General features: G+C 60.1%; 2 protein-coding genes and 1 long non-coding RNA gene across 51 annotated transcripts in view; 1 reads left to right on the top strand and 2 right to left on the bottom strand.

Moving 5' to 3' along the window:
• The window catches only part of MYRF (myelin regulatory factor), a 36,683-nt gene extending 30,787 nt beyond the window's left edge, over nucleotides 1-5,896 (bottom strand). For 36 of the 37 annotated variants that reach the window (XR_013403333.1, XR_013403337.1, XR_013403335.1 and 33 more), the window contains exon 1: nucleotides 5,729-5,896. Coding sequence is in view for 27 of the 37 variants with exons in the window: in XM_077961397.1 (XP_077817523.1) it covers nucleotides 5,729-5,774 (46 nt within the window). In the remaining 10 variants the exon portion in view is untranslated. 37 annotated transcript variants of the gene reach the window in all.
• On the top strand, nucleotides 735-4,485 carry LOC144334187 (uncharacterized). The gene is made up of 4 exons (XR_013403704.1): nucleotides 735-909; nucleotides 1,035-1,316; nucleotides 2,811-2,872; nucleotides 4,070-4,485. It is a non-coding gene; the product is annotated as an uncharacterized LOC144334187 (long non-coding RNA).
• Nucleotides 5,897-11,632: 5,736 nt separating the features above from the next.
• Nucleotides 11,633-15,498, bottom strand: part of DAGLA (diacylglycerol lipase alpha) — a 68,188-nt gene continuing 64,322 nt past the window's right edge. For 11 of the 13 annotated variants that reach the window (XM_077962631.1, XM_077962629.1, XM_015113991.3 and 8 more), the window contains one exon: nucleotides 11,633-15,108. In XM_077962631.1, the coding sequence (XP_077818757.1) occupies nucleotides 14,148-15,108 (961 nt within the window). In that variant the 3' untranslated portion in view covers nucleotides 11,633-14,147. The remainder of the gene's footprint in view (nucleotides 15,109-15,498) is intronic. The other 2 variants (XR_013403708.1, XR_013403705.1) reach the window with 1 other exon arrangement.

Here is a 15,498-nt window from a genome sequence, read left to right on the forward strand (position 1 = left end):
CCTCCAAGCTAGCAGGGCAGGGGATGGGGATCCCCTTCCCCCAGCCATGGAGGGAGACGAGAGGAGAAGTGAGGGAGGCCAGAGGGAGATAGGATCCTCAAACTCCACAAAGGAGAGACAGATGCTGTGGGTGTGCCCTCCGGGGGCTGCAGGGACCCGGGTCGGCTGGAGGGAGAACTTCCCTCACTGATGTGACCTGGGGCACAGGGAGGACAGAATGCCCGGGAACCCCCTCCATAATCTAGGCCGGCAGGGGGCTCCGGACCCAACTGTACTCCCCATCCCGGGGCTTTGCCCCTCCCCCTGCACTCCAGGCCCTGGCACTCATGGGGTCTAACTGCTCACGTCATGCAACCTTGACCATGTGAGTGAGGGCTCTGAGGTCTTAGAGAGGTCAAAGAGGCTGCATGGATGTCATCTGGTGTGGCCACCCATGCTGGAGCCACTCCTCAGCAAGTCAGGAGGAGAGGCCCCTTCCCTACCCACCCCAGGCTGGTACCCAGCTGGGACCCAGGCTCCAGTCCCAGCTCTGCTGTGGCCACCTTGAGGGAGCCTGATACATCATCGCCTTCCTCTCCTGCCTCACAGCATGCCTCAGAAATGGGAGGACATCACCCACCCTTCCACTGCACCCCAGGACTCCAGGAAGACAACATGCAAAGAGCCTGGGTGCGGCAGATGAAGCCACAATATAGTCAAGCCCCTCCCCCTTGCTGGCAGCAAGAACAGGACCCAAATCTCAGAGGGGGAGGTGGGGTGGGCCTACTGGATGTGCCAGGCACCAGGACCAGGTCACGCTGGGCCAAAGCTGTCATGGTGCAGGCCCTGTGCACAGAACCACCGAACATGCTCAACAAGCCCCCTAAGCTTAGCGGCACTGACCTATCCTAGGGACCAGTAATCTTCAAGGTAGGACGCAGAACACCTGCCATGGGCCAATGGAGTGTTCAGCAGGCCAGGCACTATCTTACCTAATCACCCCAGAAACCCTGGGACGCAGGCCCTGCCGTTACAACTGCATTCCCATTTTACAGATGAGAAAGCGGAGGCACAGCGGTGCCCTGACACGGCCAAGAGAAGGACTGTGGGTAAGCAGCAGAGCTAGGAACAGACCCCAGCTGCCCCCGCTGGCAAATGCACAGAACCATTACATCATCCCACTCCGAGACCCAACCAAGAGGTACCCACACCCTGTGGCAGCAGGGGCTGAAGGCCTGGAAATAGGAGAGGAGGCCCCCACATACTCCAGCACCCAAGGCCATGAGAGAAACTGAGGCCCAGAAATGTGCTAGGTCCGTAAGGAGGAAGGTGGGAAGGTAAGGCAGGCTGCCTGGGCAGGGCGGGGCCACCCGGTTAATGATTCAGTTAATAATTTCTGCTCCCTGCTCCTTATCAGGGAGGGCAAAGTCCAAGGGTGACAGCCAATCAGCAGCCCCGCTGGGCTGTTACCCAGCAGCCTCCGCTACCAGGGCCCTCCAGTCTGTAACCCCTTGGGAGTTTGTAAGTGGGGAGCCAGGCCCCCAGGGAAAAGGCCATTCTGCCCTCAAATGCCCTCCTTGGTTCTACCTAAGATGCCAAGGAGCATTCTGTCCAGCTTTCCAGTCTCAGGAGAGTCCCTGAGGCCAAAGGGTTAGTAACTGCCTGCTTCGTACCCCTGCACTGACCCCAAGCCCTCCAGAGAGGTGCTTTCTGGGGTGCGTCCCCCACCCCCACTGCCTCTGTTCACATACCCATTGTTGCCTCCATTGACCCTGAGAACACTTCCTGCCCACTCCCCACCCCTGCCCTGCACTGGGTGCTGGGGACACAGGGATGAGTCAGACCCCCCACTACCATTTCCTCCCCTGCCAGGCTCAGGGCCTGGGGCAGGTCTGGCAATCAGCTCCATGCACTGGGGCTAGGACCGGAGTCCTCAGCGGGGCTCTGGATGGACCCAGGAGGCAGGTCCTCTCCCTGGGAGTCAGGGGTCAGGAAACCCTGTGCCTGGCCACCCCTCCCATCTACTTACTCCCTGGGTGCACCAGGGACAGACAGAGACAGACAGGCTGACACGGGCCACAGTGCCACCTCCATCACACAGCCCAGCTCAGCCCCGGATTCCTGTCCAGGTGGGGGTCCTCTCTTCCAAATCGTCAGGTAGTCTCTACCTGGGACCTCTTCCTGCCCTCCAGAGGCAGAGATGTTTGTACCTGACAGGTAGCCCCCCACACCAAGGTACTGGTGGCAGGGTAGGGAGCTGGGGGCTAGGTGTCCGCTCTGGCTAACTCTGGCCAACTCCCTTCTCTCTGAGCCTCAGCCAGCACCATTCCCCTCCCCTCACCCATCCCACAGCTGGGAAGGGTGGCTTTTGAACCAGTATCCTGGTGCTCCAGGGGCTGTGGGGAGCCCAGCCCCCCTTATCCACTGTATCTGCCCTATCAGGAGACTATGAGTTTGTTTGATGGTTAAAAAAAATTACATTGGAAGCCCCTGCTCTGGTCCAACGCACTTACTTACCCTAGGAGGGGAATGAGGCCAGAGAAGGAAGTCACTAGTCCAGGCCACCCATCAGCTTCAGAAGGGGCGAAATCCCAGGCCTCCCTCCTCTAGCCTTAGTGAGGCTCCAGAGGCCCCACTAAACTCCAAGTGGTCTCTCCAGCACCTGCTGGAAGGCGATGTCCCTCCATCCTCCAAGGCTCCCTGCACACCCACCTGCTTTCTGGGGGGCACTGGGCTGCTCACTCCAGCCTCATGTGCCCCTACAATCTGGGGCCAGCAGCCACCCCTTCCAGGCTCGGCCATTCATACTCTAACATGTCCCTCCTCCCCAGGGCTGGGTGGTGAGCTTCTTCAGAGCTGAGGTTCTTCTCTGCCACCCTCTCCTGTCTTGCAGGTGAGGAAAAAGGACCTAGAGAGGGCAAGAGCTCTTTGGGGGTTCCCTGCCAGGCACAGACAGTCACCCCGCTCTCAGTGGTCCAGCCTGCACTAGAACTCTGAGGTCCTGGCCAGATTCTCAGACGCTGCCCTGTCCCGTGCCTGCCCTGGCTCTGGGGTCCAAGGCCCCCTTACACTGTGGCCCGGTTACCTGCTGGGAGCCAGTGCATCCTGCCCGGTGGGTCCCCTCTCTGCAGGCCCTGTGCCCGCCAATCTGGGCTGCCTTGCCTCTCTCTAGGGGATTAGCCAGGCGGTCACGGGGGCCCGGCTGTACCAGCCTCGAGGGGGCCGCCCTGTCCCGGCCTCCCACCCGAGGTCCAAAGCGCCTTAGCCCCCAGCCCACCACCGGCACAGGGCAGGACCCAGCACCTATGCTTGGTGTGCCCAGGGAGGGGCACCACGTCAAGTGAGGGGGCGCGCTGTGCTGCAGCCCCTTCAGTAAAACCCTTTCCCAGTCTCCCAGCACAGAGCCGAGATCACAGGGTCCGCTATCAACTGTCCAGAGGGATGACCAAGGCCAAGTGGGGACCAGGAGGAGAGCTCAGGTGTCCCCAGCCCCAGTCCCGAGTGTGAGAGCACTCAAGAGTGACGCAGCCACGGCTCAGAAGCACAACTTCCCGCTCCCTCGCACTTTACACTCACACTCACAAGCACACCAGGCCCTGCCGCTCCCAGGCCCGCTCACACCTACAGTGGGTCCTCCACATGGGCCTTCCCCTCCCAAGTGGCCCAGAGACCCTAGCCCTCAGGGCCCACCCACACCTTCCCCCATCGCAGAGGCTGGGAGCTGTTTCCAGCCCAGCCCTCCTAGGCGGGCAGCTTCACACCCCTCCCCTGCTCCCCACAGACATTCTTGAGTCTCCTCTTATCTCTCTGGAGGGAGCAGCGCAGCCTCCCCCCGCCAGGCTGCCAGGCCGCTGCATGGCTAAGCCGTGGCGTCAGCCCCCACCCCCCAACCCATGGTCAGGAGAGAGCCAGGGAGTCCAGGCCAGCCAGGCCCACCCCTCTGCTCTCTGTCCAGGTCCAGGGTCCTGAGGAAGGCAGTGTGGAAGTCAAGGGAGCCTGGCCTACGGGTCCTCTGGGTACCCAGCAGGCTTAAGGCCCCCCAAACAGTAACCCAAGCAGGCACGAATGTCTGGTCCCCTCTTCCCTGAAGGCCTCAAACCGCGTCAGGCCCCTTGAGAGCTCCTATGGATCAACAGTGTCTGGGGAGAGCCAGAGCCCCGGGACAGATGGGGGGCTGCCTAAGACCCTCAGATGGCCCAGCTGGCACAGAGTCAACCGTTCAATCTAGTCCAAGCCTGAATTATTGGGGTCTGGGTCTGTGGGGTGTCCAGAATCCTGAAGTGGGATGACTGAGGCTTGGGGGTGCCCCTGCCTGGGCTGCTCAGCCAGTAGGCGTGAATAAGGGTTCCCACCTCCCAAGTCACAGAGGGAGAGAAACTGAGGCACTGGAAGAGCTGCTTCTCTCTTCCACAGGACTCCACAGGAATCTGGGGCTTGAAACTTCGGCCCTGGTTCCCTGCCCTGCAGCCCTGATAGGTTCACACATGAAGGAATGTTCTCAGTGCACCAAGCAGCAGGATGTGGCCTTAGGGACTAGAGGGAGCTCGGGGCAGGGGCTGGGCTCGCTACATTGGTAGACAGGGGCACAAAAGGGGGCCAGAGGGTCTGGCTAGATGTTCCAGGGAAGTTCTGAGAAGTGGAGAGAGCTGGGAGGCGCCAGCCTGCACTTCCCCTCCCCCTCCCATGGCTGTCCCATCCCTCCAGAACCCACCACCAGGAGGAGTGGCGGACCGCAGGAGGGGCAGGGGCTGTCCAGGAAAAGACAGGGAGTTGGTTAGATGTAGGAGCAGACCTCCAAAACCAATGTAGGGATGGGGGCAGAAGAAGATATTATGGAGTGTATGTCAATTCCACCCCAGAGGGCTCCTTTCAGGGTCAAGGGGGGGTGAGGTCACTCTTTGAGGGGGTGAGGTCAGAGAGGCGCAGCTCCAGGGTTGGGGGGACACAGTGCTGAGGAGCCTCAGAGGGCTGGTGGGACAGAGTTCACAGCACTAGAAGGGTCTCGGAGAGCAGAGGTAACTGGTGGCAGGGATGTCAGCTTCAAGAAGGTTCCAGCCCTAGGAGAGCATGCTAGGGAGGGGGGTCCCAGCCCCAAACAGCAGAGGAGTCACTAGAGGCAGCATTGTGGAAAACAGGTGGCAGTCTCCAAGGGGTCCCAGTCTCTAAAGTGGTCCTACCCTCATGGAAGCACAGTGGGGAGGTCCCAGCTCCTCCTAGAAGTCAAGGGTGATGGCGCCAACCTGAAGGGCACACAGGGGGTCTTGGTCTCTAGGTGGGGGTCACAGATTCTGGGAAGCAGGCTGGAGTCCAGCCTCAAGAAGTATGGAAGGTCCTAGAAGGCACGCTGGGGGTCTGGGCCTTGAAGGGGGTTCTAGCCCGCTTGGGGTCTGGGGAAGAACAGTGGAGGGTCCCCAGACTCGGGAAGTTTGCTGGGGGCGGGAGTGTCACAATTTAGGGAAAGTTCCGGGTCCTGGAAGGCTCAAAGGAGGTCCGGACCTGGAAGGGGACACAGTCCCAAGGAAGCTGCGAGTTGAGGAGCGGGGAGGGGGAGCCCAACTTCAGCGGCGGCGGGTGGTAACCGCCAAGGGACTTCCAGCCCCGGCAGCCTGTCTTGGCGGGCTGGTGCCAGCCTGAAGGAGGGTCCCAGCCAGAGGAGGCGGAAGCACAGCGGGGGGCCCCAGCCCCCGGGGAGATCAGCAGGGGGTTCCCAGAGCCAGAGGGTCGCCGCCGCCAGCCGGCGGTCTCTCACCTTCGAAGAAGCGCTGCAGCGCCTCCGTCTCGTCCACCACCTCCATGTCCCGCCTGCCCGGCGCGCACTCCAGCCGCGCACTCCAGCCGCGGCCCCGCTACAGCCCGGCCCGGGGGCGCGGCATCGCCGGCGCGGCCCGCGCGATAGTCCCGGCTAGGCTCCGGCTGCGGTCCCGCCCGGTCCGCAGCCGCGCTCGCCCCCCGCGCGGCCCTGGCCCGGCCCCTGCCCGCCCCACACGCCCCGCCCGCCGCGCCCAGCGCCCCCTGCCGGCCCGCGCCGCGCCCAGCCCGGTCGCGGGCACCACGCTCCCGACTCCTGCAGGCGGCGCTCAGCTCTGGGCCGTCCCAGGCTTGCGGGGCCTGGGGCCGTCCCGGCGCGGGACCGTCCCGGGTCGGGGGGCGTGGGGCCGTCCCAGGCTTGCGGGTCGAGGGGCCTTCTCGGATCCGGGTGGCGCGGGGCAGTCCCAGGTTTGCGGGGCGCGGGGCCGTCTCGGGTCGGGGGAGCGGGGCCATCCCAGGTTTGCAGGGCTTTGGGCCTTCCCGGGTCGGGATGGGGGCGAAGGGCCACCTGGCTTCTGTGGGGTCGGGACTGGAAGGGTGTGCCCTCGCCGTCCTCGCCTTCGTCTTGCACAGGACAAGATGTCACGATTCCGAATCCAAACCTCAGAGACAGCCCCCATCCCTCTCATTAGCCACCCACCCAGCTCAGCAACAATAACAGCCTGCATTTAGGGAACGTGTGTTATACGCCAGGCCACACAGGCGTTATCTCATGTAGTCCTCACAGGCACCCTATCAAGGAGACGTTGTTGTTACCTGCATTTTACAGATGTGGAAACTGAGGCTTAATGCATTAAGGACTGCCAGGAAGTCCTGTCCTGTGGCTGTGATGATGGAAATGTTCCCTGGGTTGTCCAGTATGGTAGTCACTGGCCACAAGTGAGTACTGGAAATGTGCCTACTGAGACTGAAGAACTGATTTTTTCATTTTGTTTAATTGTAATTAAACAGTTAACGTGTGGCTGTGGTATTGGACAATGCAGGTCTAAAAGCTTCTTTTTTTTTTTTGAGATGGAGTTCAGCTCTGTCACCCAGGCTGGAGTGCAATGGCGCGATCTCAGCTCACTGCAACCTTCGCCTCCTGGGTTCAAGCGATTCTCCTGCCTCAGCCTCCTGAGTAACTGGGATTACAGGCACCTGCCACCATGCCTGGCTAATTTTTGTATTTTTAGTAGAGACGGGGTTTCCTCATGTTGGCCAGGCTGGCCTTGAACTCCTGACCTCAGGTGATCCGCCCACCTTGGCCTTCCAAAGTGCTGGGATTACAGACATGAGCCACGGCTCCCGGCCCTGGCCAAGAGTTTCGAGGTCATTAAAGTTCAGAGTCAAATCCTGGCTGTCCCGAGAATCCAAGCTCTCCTTTACCGTGGCCCTGTCTGGTATAATGAAACCTGGAGATTCTAACTCGATATAAGTCCAGAATAAAGCCATTGTCCTTGTGCCCCTGCCTTCACCCTTATGACTGACTGCCTCCGCATCTCTGTCCCACCCAACTTGCACAGCCTCTTGTCTCAATGATTTCCCCTTCAGTCCTCCCAAATCACCCTTTCTGAAACATACATCCAATCATGTCATTCCTTTGCAAAACTAAGTTTCCCTTTGCACTCAAAACAACATCTGAATGTCTTGCTCTGGTTTCTCAGGCCCCACCTCTACCACTGACCTCAGCTCTTCCCTTCTCTACATTGCTCACCGAATAACAGCTACTAAGGCCTCCTTGCCATTGCTCAAACATGCAAGGTCCACACCTGCCACAGGGCCTTGGCACATGCTATTCCATCTGTTTACAATGCTTGTCTCCACATGGCTAGTTCTTTGCAGCAGTTGGTCTCAGCTCAAATGTCATGTCCCCAACCACCCTACCTAAAGCAGTTCTCCCTACCTAGGCATTTCTTGCTCACCATGTAAATGATTCCTATTTAGTTTCTGTTATTATCCTTCTTGCTCTAGAACGGAAGCCCTATGAGGGCAAGATATTTTTCTGTATCAGTCACTGCTATAACTTCAACACCAAGAACATGACCTGGCACGCAGTAGGTGCTCAATAAATGTGTTGAATGAATGGATGGTGGCATCTTCAAACTACCGAATCCAGTCAGGCTCCAGTGGCTCACACCTGTAATCCCAGCACTTTGGGAGGTTGAGGCAGGAGGATCGCTTGAGGTCAGGAGTTCAAGACCAGCCTGGGCAACATGGCAAGATCCTGTCTCTACAAAAAATTAAAAAATTAACTAGGCATGGTGGCACATGCCTGTGATCCCAGCTACTCAGGAGGCTGAGGCAGGAGGATCACTTAAGCCCAGGAGGTTGAGGCTGCAGTGAGCCATGTTTGCAGCACTGCACTCCAGCCTGGGCAACAGAGCAAAATCCTGTCTCCAAACACAAACAAACAAACAAAAATCTACAGAATCCCAGACCTCTGAAACCTTGGGAGCAGATAATTCTGGAATCCCCAACCTAGAGAATCATCCCACTTCAGAGTGGCTTAACTTGAAGCCTCTCAGGACCCTTCAAGGCAGCACGTAAAAGCTGGAAAAACCTACCTCACCCAACCACTGTTTGACAAGCCACTAAACAGAGGCCAGAGGTGTGGGGGACTGCTGGCAGATCAAGATGCCAACCTAGCCCACCTCGGACTCTCACCTCTGCCTTGCAGCATCCCTGGGGAGGGCGGGGCACAAGCCAGGCCGCCCCGTGGGGATGGGGTGAGAGGCCTGGAAGCCGCTCCCACCCCAGCCTCCCTGTCAGTCCTCAGTGGCCAGCCGTGGGGGAGGGGCAGCCAGTGCCTGAGTCCCAGATGTGGCCCAGTCAGCAGGCCCGTGGTGGCCCGCCGAGGGGGGTCAATGCCACGACAGTTCTGGGGTTGGGGGAGGGGGTGCTGAGGCCGGCGGGTGCCTCACAATGAGGTTTTGTCCCTCTGGGGGCCGCTCTCGGAGCTGTTGCTCTTAGATATATAGAATGGGATTTTGCTGGAGGCCCCAGCTGTGTGTGCTGACCGCAGCTCCCCCACCGCCTGCGCAGGGGCTGGGCTGAGAGGGGGGAGAGGGGCCACACTGAGACTCCTATTCTTTTCCAGCTGATGCACCCAGAGGTTTTTCTCCCTCCGCAGACTCCCTTAAGACAATTGTTATTCTCCACCCTGCCCCTCCTCCACCCGGGGTCAGGCCTGCCTTCGGACAAAGTAGACACCCGCCTACACCATGCGATTCTTAAAAATGGATTTACATTATGAATTGCCTGGGACCAGCCACAGAACCAGCTTCTCTATAAGCCTCCACGTAGCCATGGATCTTTCCTCCATATCCCACGTGCTACATAACTGACCATCATCTAAGTTCTCACCACCATCCATTGAGCTACACATTGTCCCCGTCCTGGTCAGCAAGGGCTGGAGGTAGGAGGGAAGACTCGCACTTTGTCCCTAACACTCCAACTCCACTGAATTATAATCAATTAAGATTATAGATTATTCATTTTCTGGGGTAGCCTTGAAGTTGGAAGGGGTGGAATGGAGCCTCCTGTTAACCCCATAGGAGCTGATCTGGCCAAGGGAGCTCAGGCCTTGCCATCTCCCCTGTTCAACTAGGTCACTGAGCAAAGGAGCAACTGTCCCAGGGATTTTCATCTCTGGACTGGAGGAAAGAGGTGACTGAAATGTCCCAGACTCAAGGGCTCAGCCAAGAGTCGAGGCTGCCATCTGCCAACTCCATAATGAAGTTGGGGCCCAAGCATCGCTGGGGCAGGAAGGTGGCTAGGCTGGTGAAAGGGGCCCAGGGGACTTGCACACCAGGACCTAGGGAGCCCATCAACGGAGATGAGTCCCCATCTGTGCCCCTGGCTTCCCTACCGAGCCACAATGAGTGAGGGGCTGAGATTTCAGCCCTGGCCCAGAAGACATGGCTGTCCCCTGTGGCCAGCTCCACTTGGTCCCCAACGCCTGCCCTCTGTCCTCAGAGGCCTCATCTATAAAGGATGCTCAGTGTCCCTGCCTCACAATGGAGGTAAAGTGCCAGGTCAGTGATGAGTAAATGGTGCCCTCTCCAGTTCCAATCAGCTCCCAGCACCCATCACTGGGCCTTGAGTGGGAGCAGGGCCAGGAGGAGGTGGGAGACAGAAGGCAGCACTGGGGAGAGGGATGCTGGGACCTGAGGGTTAATGGGTAATGGGTGTAGAAGCCAGCCCAGGAGAAGGTAGAGAGCCCTGTCCTCCCCACCCCGAGACTCTCCTGCTCTCCCATGGACCCACACAGCACTGGCATCAGGCCATTTCACAGAGGAAGAGGAGGGCTGAAAGTGGGGTGAGTGTCAATCCAGCAAGCCATGAGGCTGGGGGTCCAGCTTCCCTGGACTAGGGCCCAAGTGTGCACCTGAGTGTGGAGACCTGCGGGGTAGATCCCCTTCCTGACTGCAGCGGCACCAGGACAGGAGGCAGCTGCTGCAGGTACTGAGTGGAGCTCCAGGCAGAGTGCCTCTCTAGCCCTTCCCAGCACTGACCTCTCAAGACCCTCCCCATGCCACACCCTGGCTGCGGCCCTGGGCAAGCCACAGAGCCTCCCTGGCCTTCAGTTTCTTCTGCTTGTGCTGTGCTCACTGGACAGGATAATTTGCAGACCAATGAGACCACTGAGGGCAAAGAACCTCTGAAAATCATCAGGTGTGGTGGAGGCTGGAGTCCTAGGCTGGGAGGCCCTGATTCTGGTCCCCAGTCTGTCCCCACCTCCCAGGCGACCTTGGGCAGGTCTTCACCCTTGTTTGGCCCGTTTCTTCTTCTGTTCAGTAGCTGTGGGTGAAGACAGGCTCTAAGGCCGAGGGCATTCTTCTATCACCCTCCCCAGCCCCTCACCAAGTAGGGTCACTGCACACTGGGGGCTGAGATGGGGGCAGGGTAGGGGGAAGGGAAAGGTCCGGTCAGCTTGGCTGGGTCAGTGCCTGTGACTTGACTCTGCGGTCAAGGCAGGACTGACTGGATGAACAGCGCCACCTGCTGTGTGGAGGGGGCAGGCCCCACCACCTGGGCCTTCCAGCCACTCCCCAGGCCTCACTGCCCCGAAGCTAGGCTGGGCTGGGGTTCCTGGGCTGTGCTGGCCCTGGCCAGGTATTTTGTGCCCTCTTAGGAAAGCCCTCAGCAAAGACGTCTGGTGGGCCCTGCATTTCAGTGCTGTCCCACTGGGATCTCCCACCTCTGCCTGCCCTAGCTGTCCGCATTGTTGGGGAGGGAGGTGGGCATGGTCAGACCAGCCCGATCCCCCAATCGCTGGCTCAGCAGTCTTGGCCAGCTTATCCTCTCTGAGCCTCAGACCCCTCAGGGAGGAAGGGGTGGCCAGCAAGCTATATCTCTCCAGGCTGCAGTATGAACGTGCACCCGCTGGCACATCTCTCACACAGGCAGGACTCCGCAAGTGGCTGCCCTCATTCACAGGGGGCTTCGAGGGTCTTCTACTCCCTCTCTGCAACTCAAAGTGTGGCCCTGGGCCAGGGCACTGGCCGAGCAGGAGCAGGTTAGAAATCTATACCTGGGCTCCATCCCGGACCTCTGAACCCGCACCTGCATTTAGCAAGCGCCCCAGTGAGTCATGAGCACCGTGAACTCTGAGAAGCAAAGCTCTAACCCAGTACAGACAAAGGGCTGAACCTGAGCCACCCAAACACACCTTGCATCTTGGGGTGAAACGGGCTCTGGTCCCAAGGAATCTGTTTCCCCCTTAGGCCTTCTGTTCCATCCAAGGAACAGTGGCAGAGGCCCTCCTGGCCCCCCGCCCCATGCCCACCCCCTCCTCTGCTGCAACCTCAACATCAAGTTTCTACACAGTCCCCACCTGAAGCAAAGACATTCGAGGCAGCCAGCGTGCTTCTACATCCGGTTTATACACAGCTCTATACAATATACAGAAACCTTTATATACAGATATATTTATAGAATAAGCTATATTAATTTCTCTTCTTTTTACAGCAATATTAGTTTGGATCTTTCATACATTAAGTACAAAAAAAGTCTGGGGAGAATGGCACGTAAAGTGCGTGAGGGTCTGTGGGGCCCGGCTGCTCGCTACTGATTGCATATGGAGTCGCCTAGGCCCCTGGGCGGACAGGCCCGCATACTTGTGCTGCAGGTCTGGGGATGGAATGGGGGTCGGTCTGAGCCGAACCGGGCTGAGGGGGGTGGCTCAGATCCCCCAGTGTGGTATGGGGTGGAGGAGGGAGACGTGCAGCAGGCCCATCCTTCAGGGGCAAGGTGGGTAGGAGGCAGATTAGGGGTGGGCTGCCCCTGGTGGCCCAGGACTAAGCCCAAGCCTGCCCCAGCCCCAAGCCTGAAGGTGTGGCTGCAGCCTTGGGGGTGGGGGGTCTGTCCCTGATGGCTCAGTCCTGGGGTGGGCGACATGCCCACATTAGAGGTCCCAGGACCCACCCTGGCAGAGGAGGAATTAAAAGACCAGACATCAAGTCTCTCCCTGTGACTGGCCGGGGTACTTGTCAGATCTTTCCTCTGAGAGTCTATCTTGTTTGCTAAACTCTCAAAAGCCACTATTTTGTCTTGTTTCTGTGCTGGGCTGAAGCTATGCCTCAGCAGGGCCAGGGTGTCCTTGAATCTGGTGAAGGTGGGAGTTCCACAGGATGAGGGGAGGCCCAGCTCCCTCTGTCAGGGTGGGCAGGGGTTCCCAGGACAGCCATCCGGGCCAGTCCCAGCTGTGTGGGGAGCCGGGGGCCAGGATCCAGGCCCCCAGGTACCAGTGATCATGAGATGGGGGGCTCTTCGTCAGGGGAGCCTAGGCCACTCAGGGAGGCTGCGGGTGGGGCCAGAGTGGGAGGGACCATGCCACCGCAGAATGAAGGCACGAGCAGGCGGTCAGCCGTGCAGTCAGCGCCTCGGTACACACCAGTTTTCCAAACCAGGGGTCAGAGCAGCAGGCGCGATAGGAACAGATGGTGTCTAAAGCTGAGCTTGTCCCTGCAGCCCTGCCTCGAAGGCCCCATCATGCTCCCTGACCATTTCCTTGGCAGGCTGGGAGGGACAGCAGGCAGGCAGGGCAGGTAGGGTAGGCGGCCCCAGCAGCCCCTTCCTCAGGAACGGTGCACACTCATGCACATGCACACGCGCTGACACTAGCATGCACACCCTCCCACCCCGCTTCTGGGGAAACACCGGGTCGCTACCTCCCTAACTGCTTCCCAAACCCAGCAGGGAAGGAACCCCTATGGGGACCTCAGGCTAAACCAGGACTGCTCCCAGCCCTAGGCCCCTCCCTGGGCAGTAGACAGAGGTCTCCAGCCAATGCCCACCATACCCCACTCTTGGCCCCACCTCCTAACAACATGACATTGAGGGTGGGAGGAAGGAAGGCCTGCTCCCAAGAGGGTGCCCAGGCCAGCGAGGAGGGAAAGCTGAGGGGGACCAGGGTGTGATGGTTCCAGATCCCCGGGCCCAGAGCTGCCTAGGCATGGTGGGGGTGACACCAAGGGGTCAGGTGGGGCCCTCAGAGGAAGGGAGCTCTCGGTGCCTTCCTTCTGCCCAGGGCACTGACTCTGCAGCTGGGGTGGTCACAGCAGTGCCCAGCACCCTTTGGGTGGCCAGGATCCTTGGGGGTAGAAGGTAAGCCAGGAAGTAGCCAGCAGGCAGGGCAGGCCTGGGTGCCCAGGACCCATGAGCAGAGGAGGCAGCATGAGAGGCACAAGGCAGAGAAGGGGCGGCCCTGACCCCACCCTCCTCTGGCCCCTCCAGGCCCCTGGCTGCCTTGGGCCCTGCGCGGAGGAGGGCTACTGAACACGAGTGGGCAGGGGGCTTGCAAGCCCAGAACACGTCCTGGGCCAAGCCCAGCAGCTTCTGTAAACAGGTACAGCACTGCAGGCCACCTTGGCAGGGGCACCCCAGGGGGCTGGCCAGCAGGCACCAGATCTGGGGGGTGGCCAGGGCAGATGCCAGCCTGGACCACAGATAAGAATACATGTGTGCGGGACACTGCTCTCCCCCCCGCCCCCGGCCCCCGGCCCCTGGGAGAGCAGCCAGCAGGCAGTGATGGGAGGCAGCTTGCCCATGGCCTGTCCTGGAGCAGGGGGTGCCAGAATGCCCCCATGGAGGCCAGTCAGGCTGAGTGTGGCCCACCCAGCAGGCTGCCCAGGCTCCTCCCCACTCCACACCCTTTCCCATCTTTCCCCATCTGCAGGGCCAGATCCCAGCCACCTTGGCTCTGGGGGTCCTAAGCTGAGGTAGGGATGCGGACCCCCAGCTCAGCAGCGATGCCTGTGCCCGAAGCTAAACTGCCCCTGCGGGGTCTGTCCTCAAAGCTGCCTGGCAGGGGACAGGCACCAGGTGCCCACGGGGCCACCTGCTCCTGCCTGGGCCCGGCTGGCCACACAACAAGGGTGCTAGCGTGCTGAGATGACCAGCTCATCTTGCTTGGCAGGGCTGGCTCCGTGGCCAGTGGGGGTAGAAGTCCGGATCTTGTCAGCTGCCAGGCATTCCTGGCTACTGAGGCCCGTGGGCGTCAGGTCCATGAGCTCACCCGAGGAGCTGAGCGGGAAGGAGGGCGAGAGCGAGATGCCCGAGGAGGGGTCGGCCGAGCCGGCAAAGAGCCGTGGGGGCTTGGGCACCAAGTTGGGCTCAAACTGGGCACGGAGCAGGATCTCTTGCTGGCTGGGGGACTTGGGGCCCTCGGCATAGTCGCTGGTGGGACTCTCAGGCACCACCATGCAGTAGAGGTCCTGGAAGGAGCTGCTCTTGCTGTCCAGGTTGAAGAGGCTGTCGATAAACTCGGCGAATTCCAGCACCTGAGGACTGGGCGAGTCCCCCAGGCGCCCGTTGTACAGCGCCAGCTCCCCGCGGGAGGCCAGTCCGCCACCCCCACCCCCAACCTCTTCCTCCTCGTCATTGGCCGAGGCACTGGGGGGCCGCTCAGGAGTGACGCCCCCGCTGCCCAGGGCCGCCTCCAGGGGCTGCGTGTCCTGCGAGTGCTTGGACAGGCTGTCAGCCGCCAGCAGCTCGGTGCGCGAGCTCAGGGATGGGTTTTCCTCAGGGATGGCAGGGTCAATGTAGAAGAGGTGGCCTTCATCACGCTCCAGCACAGCGTGGAGGCTGGGCGAGCCGCGGATGCTGCGGAAGCCCGAGGAGCGGCGCGAGTCGAAGCTGTACAGGGACTCCGTGTCCGAGAGGCTCTCCATGGTGGCCAGTGGTGCCCGCCGGGCCTGGAGCTCTGCTGCCAGCCGCTCCTGGGTGGACAGCAGCAGCAGCTCCACCGGGTCCTGGCGGGCTGCCGCTGCCGCAACCACCGGCGACAGCAGCCGTCCCTCTGAGAAGCCCTCCAGGCTCATCTCAGACTGGGACTTGCTCCTGCAGAGGGAGGGGAGAGCAGGGGGTATGAGACTCAGAAGGGAGAGGAGACTGAATTCCAGCTCCCTGGCTAAAAAGAACTTGCAGGGAATAAAGGATACAGTTAATTTAGCAGTTGTTGATGGTTTGGGGCAGGGAATGCTTATTTTTTTATTTTTATTTTTGAGACGGAGTCTCGCTGTCGCTCAGGCTGGAGTGTAATAGTGCAATCTCGGCTCACTGCAACCTCCGCCTCCCAGGCAGGTTCAAGCGATTCTCCTGTCTCAGCCTCCTGAGTAGATGGGATCACAGGCATGCGCCACCACATCCGGCTAATTTTTATATTTTTAGTAGAGACCGAGTTTCACCACATTGGCCAGGCTGGTCTTGAACTCCTGACCTCAGGCGATC

This window comes from Macaca mulatta, chromosome 14, assembly GCF_049350105.2.
Source record: "Macaca mulatta isolate MMU2019108-1 chromosome 14, T2T-MMU8v2.0, whole genome shotgun sequence".
Classification (NCBI taxonomy): Eukaryota; Metazoa; Chordata; class Mammalia; order Primates; family Cercopithecidae; genus Macaca; species Macaca mulatta.